This window comes from Branchiostoma floridae, chromosome 3 (assembly GCF_000003815.2).
Source record: "Branchiostoma floridae strain S238N-H82 chromosome 3, Bfl_VNyyK, whole genome shotgun sequence".
NCBI lineage: Eukaryota > Metazoa > Chordata > Leptocardii > Amphioxiformes > Branchiostomatidae > Branchiostoma > Branchiostoma floridae.
In genome coordinates, this window is record NC_049981.1 from 10751382 (window position 1) to 10769559 (window position 18178).

An 18178-nucleotide genomic window follows, 5' to 3' on the forward strand; every position below is an offset into this window, starting at 1 on the left:
CACAGATATGCTCATATCTTTTGTAAGTTGTTCTGAGCAACTTTAGGTACCAATCAGGCAAGCGCATGTCCTTTGGAATCCCTACTTGCCGGATCGGGCAATTAAGATATGTCAAATGAGTCCCCAATACGTCAGTTGCATGTGCTTTGCATTTTTTGTTGTTGGTTTTTCCTTGGTTCTGCGTCAATTGTTGCCAAGAAGGAGTTAAAAACCATACGAAAACACCAAAAATGCTTCTTTAACTATCAAGCTTTCTGTGATTATGTTTGTTAAAAACCTTTATCCCCTTGAAAAATGTCAGATACCCCACCAATAACTTACAGCACCTTGGAAAAAACTAGGCTGGATTTAGGGCGTCTTGCTTAAAAGTAGGCAATTTCCTGTTATTTTTACTTTCCATCTACTGGAGCAGTCTACAATTCCCAAGAAATCTCCAAATGGAGATTGTTTGGGTGTATGGATACATACTGCCTGCCTACCACCAGTAGGTTTGCTTGGAAATTATTATTAAAAAAAGAAGTGGACCCTAGATGATGAAAAGAATTCCATCGCTGGACGTAAAAATGTGTAGAAAAGGACATTTAAAATTTGGGCAAGTGAAGCGTTGGTTTGGGCAATTGAATGTTTTCATACACTTGCTTGATGGGACAAGTGAATTTTAGAAAACTTGTCCAACCCTGTAAGTGCCCTTCAACTAGAAAATAGATATGAATGTTAAAATGACAAAATGTTCATGCATAAAACTTATATGCATAATGCTCATCTAATAAAAACCATGATGTAATGTAAAAACCCTGTAAACATGTGTACACATGTTTTAAAAAAAGGGAAGAGACTCTATAGGTTCGGATGGAATATATTATAACCTTTCTAGACTTTTGGCTCATTCTCATTTAAATGTCGAAATGCTGTCACCTGACTTTACGGCTTGATATGGAGAAAATTATAGACAACATCACTGGTTCCTTCATTTTTCCATAACCCCTGTAATGTTTTACAAAAGATGCACAACAACATTCGTATTGGTTGATGGCTTAGACGGTTATTATAGCCACGGATCGGATTTCACACCCTAAAAAATGGCTGTCGCCTGAGAAGACACGAAGAATTCAAATAGTAGCCAAAAATTTAACAATTCAGTTCCCAGAATGATTGTTCGGCAGGTGAAACCAGCTACCAAGGCCCTCTGCCCGATCACGTCAGATCGCTCCTGTCACTGATCTTGGAGGCTGTGTGAGGTGGTTTATGCCTGTCGCCAGATTCTGTAACAAACGTTACCACCACTAGTACGATGGTTGCCACGGTTATATTATCCACGTATAAGACTAGAAATGACCGTTTTTGTGACGCTGCACAGTTTTTCTGGCTTCCTAAAGAAACAAGAAAGGGTTGTTGACTGTTATTTGTACCCCACCTTGCTTAACAAAATGTTGTTCGGAAATGACTGTAACAAACGTTACCATTGTTCTATCTAGGCTTTCTATTTGACTTGGTGTAAAAAAGGTACCCACTTTTCAAATGTCCCTTGGCACATCCACGTACACCTAAATGATGAATTAGGTCAGTCCTTTAGAAGAAAACAGGGTAAAGTTTACTATTGTAACAAACGTTACCGGTAACGTTTGTTACCTGCCCTGTAATGTATTACCAATGGGACCGAAAATAATAAGTTGCCATTTTTTGGCTATGGTTAAAAGAGGAATTTTCCTAAACAACCAGGTAGTTTTCACTGAAAATAAAGCCGATTTATTTTTCGACCAAAAAAATGCCATTTTCGACATTTCAATGAGAACGAGTGTTTTACTTAAGTCATCAAACTCAATGCATTTAGCCCATCTTGAAAATGCAATAAAGTTCATTGCCATTGTCATTATTCAAATAGAAACTTATCAACTACTAAAACAAAGGGGCTCCTTTTACTAGTTTTAGACAACTAAACTGAAATTGTCGAGCAACATATTCACCTTGCTTTTTTCTTTATTTCCAGGTGGCATCATCTTTCTTGGTATGATGATTGGTGCAATCATCTGGGGCAGTGTGTCCGACAAGCTGGGGAGGAAAATAACGCTGCTTATCGCTCTCGGCACCAACGCGCTCTTCGCTGTGATCTCAGCGTTCTCCACAGGATATGGCTTCTTCATGTTCTGCCGCTTCTTCAGTGGGATAGGGTAAGTTTGTTAGTTAATCACTCCTTTTATTACTTTTTTAAAACAAATAAACATACAGATACAGAGTATAAAATGGAAATAAATGATGGCATGTGCGACTGTGTGATGTGTAAATCAAATCAAGGAATTAATACTGATACGGTTAAAAAAAACAATACAAACTTTAGGGTCTAAACTTATGTCACTTCTTGTCAAGCACGAGCTTAGAGACATCAACCATCAACTCTCATAATTCTGCCGGATGTCATGATACTGCCACATGAGAAAAATATGTGAATTCATAGTACTTTTAAGAGATTGAATGCAACATCAGTAATCCTGAGGTATTTACGCTTCGGATATTTAAGTGTTCAAGACAATCTTGAGACTGTCTCTAACAATTTTTTTTTTTTAATATATTAAAGTAGTGGTATTTTTTGATTGGCACCCACTGGAATCATAATAGTTGATGTTACCGTGCCAAAAATCATATAAACATATAGCTTGATATTAAAACAGTACGTTCTGCTGCAGTTCCAAACAAAGCCACTAGGAGCCCCAAAATCTTATCACTTTTCTTCTACAGGACACTGTATTAATTTTCGTGACAATCCATCCATATCTTCTTGACTTATGCAGTCCAACCAAGTACATTATGTACATACATTGAACATACAAGTCATGCAAATACTACCAAAACATAACCTTCTTTCCGAAGGTGAAATGAAGCCTTATAGATTGTTAAATACAGTTTTTATAATGTTCTTTAATGCATTTTTCCAGGATTGGTGGTTCCATACCCATCATCTTTGCCTACTATAGCGAGTTCCTCCCCACCAACAAACGTGGCGAGCACCTGAGCTGGCTGTGTCTGTTCTGGATGGCAGGAGGGGTCTACGCCTCCGGGTTTGCCTGGGCCATCATCCCTCATGCAGGTTGGGTGGTGTTGTATTAAAGACTACACCAAATGAACTTGTTAGTTCTTGGATTTGAAAAATATAGCACTAGACAGTTTGCCTGTATCTGCGCGAGGTAACCTATATCCGTTGCTTTTTTTAAGCAATATTTAGGGATATCAAGGGCTGTCAACAGCAAGCACTGACCAGCAAGCTTTTGATTATTCCTCTGATCCTCCTCAAGTTGAAATGACCCGAAGCCTATGTCATGTGACCTGAAAAGAAGTGTGATGTCAGCAATGGGTCAAAGGTGCCCGGAAGTCTGTATCGCCCCCTGTCTTGGTTGAGGTATTGTTGATGAGCCCTAATGGAGATAACATGCTGGAAAGAGTCCTTAGGACAGGAGGTTGAGATGTGTTCCACTGTCTATTGTACAATAAATACTGTACATAGAGGTTTTAATACTGTCATACAAATCAAAGCACTCGCCAACAAGTTTGTGATTAGTCCTCTGATCCTTCTCAAGTTGAAATGACCCAAAGCCCATGTCATGTGACCTACAATAAAAAGAAGTGTGACATCAGCAGCGGGTCAATGGTGCCTGGAAGTCTGTAGCACCCCCTGTCTCGGTTGAGGTATTGTTGATGAGCCCTGATGGAGATGACCTGATCTTGTATTTTTCCCAGGTTGGGCGCTGAGCATGTCAGGTATCCACAGCTGGCGTGTGTACGTGTTTGTGTGCTCCATCCCCTGCATCCTATCCTTCATCTCCCTCTTCTTCATGCACGAGAGCCCACGCTTCCTTCTGGAGGTAAGTCTGTCAGAACAAGTGCTGTTATCTCTCATTGCTGCAAGTTTATACATTTTACCTGGGAGGAGGAGAAGGGAGTACTTTGTGGTGTTTTATGCACGTGATTGAAAAAAGTCTGTGGTACTGCAACGGAAATTTATATTCATAGTGTAATTGCACTATAGAGATCACCATAAGAAATGCTATAACAAAACCACTTGAAACATTTGAAAGTGGGATCAGCCCTTCACCACCTCGGCCCTATCACCACTCAGGTTGTCTTGGCTGGGGTTTTGGGTGTCGGGCCAACTTGAGCAGGGTATAGGGCTAAGTTGGTCTGATTAGCAACGGGCCAAGTTGGTTAACAGTCGGACATCTTTCGCAAAACAAATCAAAAGAACTGGGAAAATTTCAAGATCTACGTTATTATAATACAGTTTTATCTTGTGCCTTATGTTGTGTGGTATGAGGGTCTCAAATAGCAGTTCTTGCTTCCATCCAGGTCAACCAGCATGACGAGGCCATCAAAATCCTGAAGAAGGTCCACGATGTCAACCATCGCTTCCAGGAGGAGCTGGTATATCAGGTAAGGAGAGAAGGGTTCTATTTGTTTTAAAGACTTGGTTCTATCTGTTCTGTAGGCCTTTGTTTATCTATCTGTAACATCCATAGAGCTGATTCTATCTATTCTGAAGACCAGGTTCTATCTGTTTCATAGATAGACTTGGTTCTACCTAGAGACCTTGTTCTATTTGTTCTAAACATATAGGTCTGTCAGGTACAATTAGAATGGTTCTATTTGTCCTATACACCTGATTCCGTCTGTTCTATAGACTTTTTTCTATCTGCTCTATGCAGCTTGTTTAATCTGTTCTATAGACCAGGTTCTGTTCTTCAGATGTGGCACTCTCCAATCTATAGATTTGGTTGTATATGGTTTAATCTGTTGTAGATTATATACAGAGAGAGCTTTGTCAGTTAAAGCTAGCCTAGATTATTATTTCTATAGTAAAGTTACTGTTCTATCCTATTCTACAGACCTGGTGTTATCTGTTTTATGCATCAGGTCCATCTAGAATTTGTTCTATTTGTTCTACGGACATTCTTATATTTCAGGTAGACACTATCATGTCATAAATATTTTGTTCACAATAGGTGACCAAGATTGACCTGCCACCACCCAAGAATGATGAGTCCACGTTTGTGGAGATCACAGAAGACACGACAACCTCCGCTGGCAGGTGGTTCGTCAGGGTCAAGACGTTCATCGTCCCTGTAAGTCACTTCCTCATTTACTCTTCAGTATCCATCTGTATTGCATACCTGGTAAACTATCTTAATGTGGAGCACAACTGTTAAATGTACCTGGTGAAAGGTGTCACTGTGCAGTACAAGTTGTGTCAAGCCCCTGTCACATATAGTGCTACCACAGCCTCCTGACCTTCTCAAGACCATGGTTAGAAGTTAATTGTTAAAAGGTCATCCATATTTTGGAGTTGGTCAGCAAGGGTCTCTACATGTACTACCTTGTACCAGTCTAGTATGAAGTCATATTCTACTTGGATATGATCAAAAAAGCAAACTGGAGCTAGAATAGGGTGGATCCCAGGTATACTCCTAGCCTACTGTTACTCTGACCTTGGTTGAGGGATAGTGTGGACCAATGTTGTGGGAAGATCCCAAATGTCTGACTGGGGCCTATAAGGTACTGTTGGAGCCTACCCCTTCCCTTTTTTTAAAGTGGGACTGAGGCAATATTACATAATACATTTTGTATGTACATTATCATTGGTGATATTTGGCTTTGCTCAAAGTCAAACATGGAAGCTAAGGCCACACCTCAACAACTGCTTCCAAGAGGACTGCAAGCACTAATAGTACTTCATTGCCGAGTTTGTTGTAGCATACATCCAGTTCATTTTGCAGTGAAGTCTGACCTGATTACAATTATGATTCTGGCATAATGCATGTGGAAAAATGTAGTCTTTTCTAGGATATCAATATTAAGATGGTTCAGATCTGTTATTCTGATATCAGGTCTTGTGTTGAGCATAATGTAATCTCCTGTACGTGTTATATTTTTTTTCTCACAGGCCATGAAGAACAACTTGGAGCTGTTTAAGAAGGACTATCGCCGTACTACTCTCCTGCTCCTGGCTGTGTGGATCTCCCTGGCATTTGGGTAAGCAGTGAGCTCTTAAAGTCTGAGAACCAATATATTAGATTGGGGTGGCCTTGTTGAAAATATCGACACAAGTTTTACATTTTAGAACACTTTTAGATCTAAAAACACTGACAGTGAGTAAGAAAAGCTGTACTTCCTGCCTTTTGCTTACTAATCAATATTTTGACCAAACTAGTTAATTCTGTGTACAGTACTATTTGGTGTGTGTGTTTGTTTGAGTTGATGTGTTTGTCTGCAGTTATTCAAATACAGTCAAAACCTTATTTGCGTGATTGATGGTCTACAATTAAACCAAGATTAAACAAGACTTAATATTATAGTTGGGATATCGTCAAAGTCTTCTTGGTTTTGTTGCAGGTACTTCGGACTGATTGTGTGGTTCCCAGAAATGATCAAACATATCCAGATCCAGCGCTACCTCGGAGAGACCGACCAGCTGTTTGACCAATCCGTGTCCAACGTGAACGTCACCAAGGACTTCCAGAACCGCGCGTACTTCAACAGCAACTTCACCAACGTGTGCTTCGACAACCTGAACATCAAACACGTGACATTCTCCAACTGTCTCTTCACAAACTGTTCCTTCAACAAGGTGTCGTCGAGCGAGCTCTTCTTCCGAAACAGCAGAATCAGCAACACAATCTTCAACTACACAGACTTCTTCGACTACAAGTTCATTAACACCGTACTGGACAACTCCTTTTTCTACAACTTGCGGAAAGGCTGTCGTCTGGACTTTGCTGAGAACTACAGCGCGTACTGGATGTACTTCGTGGCGTTCGTTGGGACGTTAGCCGTGCTGCCAGGCAACATCTTCTCTGCCCTGATGATGGACCGGATAGGAAGGCTGTACATGCTGGGTAAGTGTGGTGTCTGTGGCAGTTGTTATGTGGGCGAAGCCACACATATAGTTTTCTTACAAGTATTTCACCGGAAATCAGAAACAAATGGAAGCCTCCATGTACTCCATGTTTCAAGCTTTTTGATTGGCCTAAAGTCGCACTTTCTCGGTTGTACGTCAGAGGTGAACCTATCAACGCGCAGGACACAATCGGCATCCATTTTGATAATAGCCAATCAAAACTCAGAAAAATGGAAGCTGTTAGCAAATACTCCGCGTTCCCAGCTTTTTGATTGGCCTAAATTCAGACTGTCTCGGGTGTACGTCAGAGCTGGACCTATCAACGCAGAGAACACAAAATGTCATTCGGCATCCAGTTTTATGATAGCAGCTGAGACGCGGCAGTAAATCGGCCATGCATTCGACCAAACAGGCGCTCAAGGAAGAAGTTGCCCGCCACGGAATGAACAAGATTGATAAATTTGCACAGAAAAACATTATCTTCAGAAAATGGGACCTTGGAATCTTGCAAATTAAACAGTGAACGGACGTGTTCAAGCTACGCATTGCATTTGTATACATGTACCTATTAAAATGCCGGCAATAACGTTACGGCAAGCTTGGCCGAATGGCTAAAGCACCAGCTACGTTTGCGCTTTTTTCGCTAGGTCAACCCTGGTTCGATTCCGGGCGGGAACAACTTTCTTTTAGTTGTCCTTTTTTTTTCTTTTTTGATATTTACAACAATTTTATCTTGCAAACAGAGCATCGTTCAGTTTACACGCCTTTTTATTTATTTTTTAATTGCCCTCAAAAGACGGCGTTTAAACGGTCGGACGGTCCATGTGGGGAGGGGGGCTCGTCAACGCCTCGGACCATACCGGCAGCCAAATACTGTATCGTCGATGTCTGTCGCCTGCGGCGTTAAGTCAAATTTGGAATGGAGGCTACGGTACGGTACCGGACCTGAACCTGATCATGAATTTCAGCTTTATAATTGCTACACAGCACAACCCGTGACGTCAGGTAAAGGCCGAGAATAGGGGTGAACCGAGAATACGGGGCACCTAATGGCAATTACTATTGTGTGTAAGATAGTTTGACTTAAACTTCAAAAAAGGCCACGGGAAAGACTTGCTGCATTTTCGCGAAAATGTTGTCATTCTAGTTGTTTCTTTTCTTGCGATTTTTCCTTTCTTTTCCCTTCGCCCACATCCTGCATTTTTTCAAAAATGTTGCCTTTCTAGTTTGTTTGGGCATTCATACATGTAGTACAAACGTAGGGACCTTTCTCCCTGCTACCCTTAAGCTATAGAACTGCCTCCCACAGGACATTGTAAATACCAAAGACATACAAAACTTCATATGAAAAGTAAATTGACCAATTGTTATTCTGCCGCATTGTTGCCACAGTTGGGTCGATGGCGATCTCCGCAGTCAGCGTGTTCTTCATCTGGGTGGGGAACTCAGAGTCCAACATTGTGGGCATGTCCTGTCTGTTCAACGGAGTCACCATCATGGCCTGGAACTCGCTGGACGTCATCACAACAGAGCTGTACCCCACCGGGAAAAGGTATGCAACATTTAATAGCTAGTATCGGTTGGTGTTACACAGCATGACTTGACTACTAGTACTACTATCAGTTGGCAAGTGCAGAACATTTTCCCCCATCTTATCCAAAATTCAATATGAAAACAGAGATTGAAGAAGAAAATGTCCATTTGACTATAATGTGTATGTTCACACCCTGAACCTAAGTAAACCACTAGGCCGAAACCACTCATATGTTATCATCTTCCTGTCCAACATTATCTTTGAAAGCCTGAAAAACTATCAAATTGAATTGCCATGCTGCTGCAATGGACTAAATATTTGACTAGCACTAGTACTGATCGCTCCTCTGATTGCTTTACTTGTTAATTAATCTCACTGGCACTTGCCAGAGAAATGATTGGCATTGGAATATTAGCCTAACATGCATGCACAAGTTTGAATTGGCTCAGAATAATCCCAGGCTGACATTTCTTATTGCTGTTTTCTTCCAGGTCAACTGCCTTTGGCCTGCTGAATGCGATGTCCCGTATCGGAGCAGTGATCGCTAACGTGCTGTTCGGCCAGATGATTGGCATCAACAAGGCAGTTCCCATCCTCCTGACTGCCGCCATCCTCGGCTCCGGCGCTGGGGCCGCCTGGAAACTACCAGACACGAAAAACGTGGCCCTGACGTGACGTAATCGTTGCTGCTAGCCGACCGTTTGGCCCTGAGTCTTGCCAAGAATTAAGAAACGAGTCTTAAAGGAGGAGTGTTATCTCCAGTGCTCACTGGCTTATGTCTGTACTTAAGTCACATTTATGTTGAATCACTGTGATAAAAGAATTCCCAAGATTATCAAAATTAGAAACATTTTTGCTAAAAGAGAGGTATTGTTTAGATTGCATGTTTAGGAGATTATCACTTCTGACCATAACAGTCAATTCTGTTTTGTGAAAGTCAGGTTTCCATGAAACCCCTTTTGTAACCTCGTAAAGTAGGTTCCAAAGTCAGCTATGTGATGTGTTTTTTTCCTTGTGAAGAGGGTTACTCTAGGGTTGACCAATGGAAATGCAAGTTTCCAAGAGTGTAACTTAGACTGAACTAGATTATTTGAACCAATGAATGTGAAGATGACCAATCAGGCAAGCCAAAACAAAAAAGTAGGACAAATGTATTGTGTAAACTGACTGTTTATTGGGTGAAGAAATATATACATATATAAATAGATAGATGAGTAGATAGCTGTATTGTACATAAGAAAAGAGCTTATTATATTGGTGCTCTTGATGAATAACTTAAGAGATACATGTTAGTTTGGGATGGTGAACAGTCAGTTGTGACATGGCTTAGACCCGTGCTGGAAAATGGGGGCAAAGTAAAGCATTAACAGCTGCACTAGTTGTAGTTCTCAAAATGGCTCTTTTCCAATACACAAAGTTCTTATTTGGACCACCCCCCTGTCGCCACAAATAAAATCATGAACTCTGGTAAAGGTGAAATTTCTAGAATACCTTTGAGCAAATCAGACTCTTCCTTGAGGTGTTGCCAAAAAAAATCTAGTTGGAGCACTGTCACCAGTCTAAGTTGTGTCACCATAGATTGCACATATTCTCAAAGTATGGTGTATCCTTTCTGACATGCACTAAGTGAAGAGTTATAGTCAAGTGTGTCACTGAAAATATCAAAAAGTGGTGCTAGCTTAGATCTGAGAGCTGTGGAAGTCATCACATGGTCGTGAAAGCTTGGTACGACTGAATTCTAAGTGTATATAGCTGTTGTATGTCCACACCCTCGTACAGACTTGTGTGATATGCTAACAGAGGTTATAAAGTGATGTATTTAGTGGTTTGGGAAAAGCGTTTTCCCTTGTAGAAAGTTTTAATCATTGTCTGTATTGCTGCGCTGTGATAGAGTCCTGTATATGATAGACGAAAGTGTTTATGATACGCTGTGAAATTAAGATGTTCTCTTAAGGGTCCTTGTATCAAAGTTGTAACTCTGTGAACAATATGCAGAAGATGTTGTTCATCCTATTGAAGATAAAAACAAGATGGTCGTGGAAGACATGCAGCTCTAGAAATCAAAATGTACATTCAAAATCTGCAGCAACAAAGTGTGGGCTGCTATCTGCCAGATGTATTGACTGACCCTGTCAATCATGATTAGCAGTTCAACCAATCATAGCATGGCAATTAGCGATTTGACCAATTAGAGTAGGGCCTTACAGTACTCCAACATGGCAGTAGGGCCCAGCTATACTGCTACATGGCAGTACAGTATCATGTTTAAGATTTGTCTGTATGGGGTGACAGTATGTCATTGCTGATTCTGTATGTGACCTTAAAAAACAGCCATGGGTAAATATGCAAATCATATGCAGCTTCTCTTGCAAATATTGGTAAAATGTTGTACTTTGGGATTGCAAAAGCCAAAATAACCAGATCAGATATTAAAGAGGACTGTACTGAAATGTTTGATAAATAAATGTAGTTGCTTGTACTTCAGCAACTAGAGGTGTTCAGGTTTGACTTGAACCCCTTTCTAGAACATGGTATCAACCATGTGTCAGGTATTTGCTGAGAGCATTTAAGGCTAACCAATGTTCAATGTAGGGGTGCTGGTATAGATCAATCATTTTCAATGGTGGCAAAGTTTTCATTGTGTTCCGTATTGCTTGATTTTTAACTAAGATTTTGCAATAAAGGTATTGAATAAAAGTCTTGAGTGCACCTATGGGAAATTTTAACGAGGTTCTCCAAAGGTTTTACAGGCAACCACTGGTACTGGGGCAATACATTGTCATCAATATTATGTAAAGATGATTTTTCTTCTGGTACTGGAGAACCATTTCCATAGACTGTCTCAAAGAAGTATTGTAAAGCAAGGAGAACTTTTAATGAAGCTTGGTGGCACTGTGGTTAAATGTGAATCCTAGACTTTATTTTTCACAGTTACTGTATTTGCCAATGGTATGGTAGTGTAGTGTATACATGTACATGTACATGCAGCCATTTCTTTATCTTCTCTTCAAGTTATTCTCTGTATCTCTGTGTTTGATTTGTGAGGGAATTCATTTTGATGGAAATATTTAGCAGTCAATGATTCCAGTCAGAGTCAAAGCATTTGATGGAAAAGTAGAGTTGTAACAGTTAGTGTGTTGTAACATGCAGGCAAACAAGTGTGTGTTCCCGAGAATAAGAAAAGAGCCCAGACTTTATTGTACAGAACTAGATGTAATGTTCAATATGGTAACACCGGTGTATGCATCAGGTTGTTTTTATGTTTTGTAGAATGATGCTTTGCCCATAATTGTGATTATATTGAGATAAGATGTGTTTTCACTGGTCAGTGATAGAAAGATGCACGAAGCAATGTGACTTATAATGAAAATGTGCTGCAAAATGCTTAATATTAGCACAGAAGACCTGAAGCTGTAAAAGAATGTGACATGAAAATATGAATTTAAAGGATTGAATATTGTTGATGGAAAGACCAAAGTTGTAAAGCTTTTGTGGTCCGAAAAAAAATGAAATCACTTCTTTAGAATGTAGATAACAGCAATTGTACGACAATGTGTATGAACTAGACTTCTTGTATGATTTGTAGTCACTTCTGTGGGACGTTGTGAGGCCGACGTTTCTGTATGTGTAGGTGTAACAATAAAGTATAGTGATGTAAACGTGTCTAGTCTGGTTATGTTTGTGGTGCACATCTCCAAGAAGATGATTGGAGGTGGCCTGTTTGTGTAGATTTTCTGGTTGCAGTATTTTGTACCCTATAAATAGCATTTGATGTTTGGAACCCCGACGGTGCTGAAATACACCGTAAGACTCTACTGCTACTTGAAGTGTCAATAGCCAATATATAGTCAAAACACAGGCGATTATTAGAAAGTTACCAAAATGAACAACATTGTTGATTCACTAACGGTATCACAGCGCCACCTATTGAAAGCTGTAATTAGTGCAGCTGACACCTGTTTGAAGGATACTACACGTCAGAATCGACTATATTAAAGTAAAAGGCACAGGTGACAAGGCCACAAAGATGATAGCTCCTCTAACTAAGATTTATAGTCTACATTACACAAGTATTTCTCCCTGGAAATGTCCGATAACTTATCTCACCACTTTTCAAAGCTGTTCAAGTGTGTGTTGAAGCACATGTACAAGCAAAATTGCTCGCGTATGGGGCTGTATCACAGACAAACGTAATTGTGACGAAGTTCACGCAATACGATGTTGAACAAAAAAATGGTTAAAAAACAGGTATATCCAAGGACCGTGGATTGATGAACTCCACGGCTGTGGATTTCATCGATATGTAGTGATGAAATCCACGGGCATTCCGCCGCTAATACTGACATTTGGCTGTGGACTTCATCAGTATGTAGTGATGAAATCCACGGGCATTCCGTCGCTAATACTGACATTTGGCTGTGGACTTCATCAGTATGTAGTGATGAAATCCACGGGCATTCCGCCGCTAATACTGACATCAGTATGTAGTGATGAAATCAGTGATGAAATCCACGGGCATTCCGTCGCTAATACTGACATTTGGCTGTGGACTTCATCAGTATGTAGTGATGAAATCCACGAGCATTCCGCCGCTAATACTGACATTTGGCTGTGGACTTAATCAGTATGTAGTAATGAAATCCACGGGCATTCCGCCGCTAATACTGACATTTGGCTGTGGACTTCATCAGTATGTAGTAATGAAATCCACGGGCATTCCGCCGCTAATACTGACATTTGGCTGTGGACTTCATCAGTATTGAGTTATGAAATCCACGGGCATTCCGTCGCTACTACTGACATTTGGCTGTGGACTTCATCAGTATGTAGTGATGAAATCCACGGGCATTCTGCCGCTAATATTGACATTTGGTTGGCTGTGGATTTCATCAATATGTAGAGGTGAAATTCACGGGCATTCCGTCGCTAATACTGACATTTGGCTGTGGATAGTAAAACGCCCTTTCACTAATACTTTTACACAGAGTAATCTATTTTAGCTGATTTATGTCAATCGATTGTGTGATACAATATTAATACAGATACCATTTGTAACAATTTGAATTGATTGACTATAACTGTTACAGAGCTAGAAGTACGAAAATGTTACTTTGAAAGTGATTTGCACAAAGCTAGAATGGCTTTATTGGATCGTGGAGTATATTATTTGACAATACTAGTAAACACAACAGACTCTAACCAGAACAACACAATGTCATGTAAAAAATTTCTGGTACATTTCTAAGTTAAGCTGGATTCAAAAGACAAACACCTTTACTTTGTGCATCATATATTTTAGTCGAATGTTTGTGACTAGTGACCTTCTGTTTAATGATCGACGTGCAGTCTAATAACTGTTATCAGACTGCACGTCGATTAGCAAATGAAATGCAACCCCTTTATACTCTTGTAGACAATTAGAACCTGGGCCAAAATACAATTGTAAGTCATAATCGTAAACCCTTACCACCCAAGCCACAAAGCACAACATTGGGAAGCAGTGCAGTTCTGATGTATACAGTCTGTTGGTTTAGTATTGTTTGTGATTGATTGAAGAACAAAAGAGCATAATAAGCAATTGGCCTTCTCTGGCTGGGAAAGTTGTCTTGCTAAGCAAGAAGCTTTTATCAATCTTGATAAAAGCTCCTTATGCTAAGGGACCAAGAACCCGATTTCCACCTTCCTGAGGGTCTGCATGCTCTTTTCCGTAAGGCGTAGGCAGGCCTTTTTAATTCCCGTAATTCGTAGGGTAAGCTATTTTATTTCACGTAAATCGTAGTGAGGATGGAAAATTTACCGTAAAGCGTAGCCAGTGTATTTCACGTAAGGCGTAATCTAGCCTAAAAATTTCACGTAAAGCGTAATTAAGCCTAAAAATTACCCGTAAATCGTAGCTGGCCTCCCAAATTTCGTAAGTCGAAACGTAGTCTACCAGTAAATTTAGTCCTTCAAAACACAGGAAATTGCGTTTCAGAGGATCAAGAATTCAAAATTTCGCCGGACCTCACTTGCGACTCCTTTCACCTTCGGCTTCGGTCATCGACATGGTAAAAATATGGTATATACCCTCCAAAATCTTCTTTTTTTTCAAATAGAAATGTCATTGAAGTTAGCTTAGTCTGCCAGCAAAATTTGCCCATCAGAATGCAGGAAATATCATTTTAGAGGGTCAAGATTTCAAAATTTCCATGGTCCTCCTTGTGCCGCCTCGCGCCTTTGGAACTCGAAATTCTAGAAATATGTTGGGGATGTGTGTCAACCTCAAAGATCTCCATCCCTGAGCAGAGAGCGAGGCGAGTACCTTTCCCAAGCCATAAGAAATGGTTGGGTGTTTAGGGTAAAGATACCTTCTTCTTTATATCTCAACACCCTCATACCCTTCCTACTGTCCCTAATTGACCCGACTTTAATTTTCGCCTGTTTCTGCCAACCACCTTTTTATCTTCCTCCCCAAAGTCAAACTGTGCGCCTTTTTTGTGATAATATCTTTCCCTTTTATACCCCTGCACTCATTAGCATACGTGGACATTTGCATAACTCCTCTGATTGGTTACCCTCCAAAATTGAGTTAACTGACCACCTGTCTGTGGCGCGCGGGGACAGGTGTGACGCTGTGAATAGTACACAAAGATTATTCTTTGCGTCTCTTTGCATGCAGTTCTGGTCACCACTGGCTGAGCTTGTCCAGGTAGACCCACGGGCCAGAGCTGACACATCGTCTTGTTGGGAGACTCGTGCAGTAGTTTCTAACACCACAGCTTATGATGGGCACCAACCTCTTCTGTACTGCTGTTCACGGGACATGGAAATACAATGTCAGCAAGGCCACGGCAGGTAAGTTTTATGGATGACGACATCATTAATTTTAAACATGTAGCCATGACCGTAGTTGTAGAAGGGAAACTAGTTCGATGTACATGTAGTAGTCAACTTGGTGAATGATACCAGTCTTCCAGACTTTGTGCATCGATCTTGTATGGCCTGTTTGATGTGATACCATCCAAGTTAGTTTTGACCATGACGGATGCGGGTTTTCCTGCAATGATAATTTTAACCGTTGGGCGGCGCTTTTCTTGTCTTTGCCATAGGATGCACTCCCTTGGCGAAGCAATCTTGATGCTGTTTCACGGTCCACTCTGCAATGACGAGAAGACATATCCAAACCAGGTAACATCGTTATTGTCTGAAGAGTCAAATTAACCTGATGATATCCCTACTAACTGCTATAATCCAAGTTTACTTTTAGTTGAAAAGACGCCCTCTTTAGAGTATCAATCTATTCATGTAAAACTACAATCCATATGTTAACAGTTGCAGAAGCTTTATTCTTTGAATCAACGTTTGAACCTCATTAATAAAATAGAACCATAGACATTATTAACAAAGGGGCACAACCTTAGAAGATGAGCAACACGTATAGACAGCGGAAGTTGTAACATTCTATTACAATCTGGGTTCGTATGATTATCTTAGAGACGTAGAAGTGACGGCCCAGAATTGCATGGAATGGCGCAGGATGGTCCACAAGAGACGTTGCCTTGATGCAGACCACTTGACACAACGATGAAGAGACCTTATCAAGTATCAAGTAAGTCAGTATGATTATCTTACGGTTATCTGACGGGTTTTTTTGGGAGTTACTGTGTGAAGGAAAGACAAAGTTATGTTTTAGATAATTGATATGACGTGTCATAAAAGCGCGACTTGAGCCCCTAACGTTTTTCTGTTATATTACCCAGATCATCCCCAGTCCATTCTACTCCACAGCTGCATAACAGTCGAGCCTAACGATTAAACAACCAGCTTAGGAGGGTTGACAAAAAAAGTCTGAGCAGAACAAAGGATCACAAAGGATCACAAAGGTCATAAACTTAGAACATGCGAGGGCAAGAGAAGTAGTATGGGGATTACGACCCTATATCCACCTACCAAATATCATCAGGATCAATCAAAGGCGCTTTTCGAGTGATGCTGTTCACAGACAGACAGAAAGACAGACTGACAGACAGACATACGTACAAGCCTAAAACATATCCTTGCCATTCTGGCAAAGGTAATAAATATATCTACCTTCGAAACGCACTTTGAATACGCACAAAGCTCGCTCCAGGCGCGTAGGAAAACGCCAGGTCAAGGTTTCGGGTCAAAGTTCAAATCTGACCGGATATCTGTAATCCGCACTGAAGGACTCGTTCCGGTATTACTGCGCGGGTGGGCACTTAGAAGTATTCCCTCCGAAATATGAATGGGGCCCCAAAATCGTGTGTTTATGTAGACGATAAATTGCCTTTTATCGCTCCCATGTCATATCGAAGGATTTGAGATGAAAAGTTGTGTATTTCTGACAGGATCGGGTGGAAAAGTTTCGGCATTCGGGCGATTCTCGGACGTGTACGTTTGTTTGTCCTGAGTAATGTGGTCAGCGGGTCACTGAAGGAAAGCCCCAGTTTCTGGATAGTATTTATGTGCAGTTATAGATGTTATGAAAATCGATCCATCGGTCAGAATTTGGGGAATTTTTTTTTATTAAGTACTGGATAAGTGCTTTTTCAATAGAAATTAAAACATCTCCAGTAGAGCTGTTTCTTTACTGGATTTTCGCCCATTAAAGTTGCATATTTAAGCACTTTTGTAAATGAGGCAACAAAAGTCCGGTATGAGACCTTAAGGTTCCGGCAAAAGGTAGAAAGTGATTTGAGTACCCAAAATTACTTTGTAACTTTTCTACATACGAATGAAGGCTCACCTGGGGGATAACCGCTAACCGCTAAGCGAACCCTTCGGTAACCGCAAAAAAAGCGACCCTTACGATGGGACTTCAAAAATTTCAAACAAAATGTGCGTTACTTTCAACACTTGAATATCATAGTAAAACCCGTGGGCAAAAGGTAAAAAGTGATTTGAGTACCCAAAATTACTTTGTAACTTTTCTACATACGAATGAAGGCTCACCTGGGGGATAACCGCTAACCGCTAAGCGAACCCTTCGGTAACCGCAAAAAAGCGACCCCTTACGATCGGACTTCCGAAATTTCAAACAAAATGTGCGTTACTTTCAACACTTGAATATCATAGTAAAACCCGTGAGCAAAAGGTAAAAATTGATTTGAGTACCCAAAATTACTTTGTAACTTTTCTACATACGAGTGAAGGCTCACCTGGGGGATAACCGCTAACCGCTAAGCGAACCCTTCCGTAACCGCAAAAAAGCGACCCCTTACGATCGGACTTCCAAAATTTCAAACAAAATGTGCGTTACTTTCAACACTTGAATATCATAGTAAAACCCGTGGGCAAAAGGTAAAAAGTGATTTGAGTACCCAAAATTACTTTGTAACTTTTCTACATACGAATGAAGGCTCACCTGGGGGATAACCGCTAACCGCTAAGCGAACCCTTCGGTAACCGCAAAAAAAGCGACCCCTTACGATGGGACTTCAAAAATTTCAAACAAAATGTGCGTTACTTTCAACACTTGAATATCATAGTAAAACCCGTGGGCAAAAGGTAAAAAGTGATTTGAGTACCCAAAATTACTTTGTAACTTTTCTACATACGAATGAAGGCTCACCTGGGGGATAACCGCTAACCGCTAAGCGAACCCTTCGGTAACCGCAAAAAAGCGACCCCTTACGATCGGACTTCCGAAATTTAACACAAAATGTGCGTTACTTTCAACACTTGAATGTCATAGTAAAACCCGTGGGCAAAAGGTAAAAAGTGATTTGAGTACCCAAAATTACTTTGTAACTTTTCTACATACG

General features: G+C 40.6%; 1 protein-coding gene and 1 long non-coding RNA gene across 5 annotated transcripts in view; both read left to right on the forward strand.

Moving 5' to 3' along the window:
- Positions 1 to 12073, forward strand: part of LOC118412427 (synaptic vesicle glycoprotein 2C-like) — a 61962-nt gene extending 49889 nt beyond the window's left edge. For all 4 annotated transcript variants that reach the window (XM_035815283.1, XM_035815284.1, XM_035815287.1 and 1 more), the window contains 9 exons: positions 1988 to 2168; positions 2931 to 3082; positions 3730 to 3854; positions 4336 to 4419; positions 4989 to 5108; positions 5927 to 6015; positions 6376 to 6878; positions 8273 to 8432; positions 8906 to 12073. In XM_035815283.1, the coding sequence (XP_035671176.1) occupies positions 1988 to 2168; positions 2931 to 3082; positions 3730 to 3854; positions 4336 to 4419; positions 4989 to 5108; positions 5927 to 6015; positions 6376 to 6878; positions 8273 to 8432; positions 8906 to 9089 (1598 nt within the window). In that variant the 3' untranslated portion in view covers positions 9090 to 12073. The remainder of the gene's footprint in view (positions 1 to 1987; positions 2169 to 2930; positions 3083 to 3729; positions 3855 to 4335; positions 4420 to 4988; positions 5109 to 5926; positions 6016 to 6375; positions 6879 to 8272; positions 8433 to 8905) is intronic.
- A 3189-nt stretch (positions 12074 to 15262) lies between these two features.
- On the forward strand, positions 15263 to 16004 carry LOC118412460. Its single transcript, XR_004830767.1, has 2 exons — positions 15263 to 15581; positions 15888 to 16004. It is a non-coding gene; the product is annotated as an uncharacterized LOC118412460 (long non-coding RNA).
- Positions 16005 to 18178: the final 2174 nt, after the last annotated feature.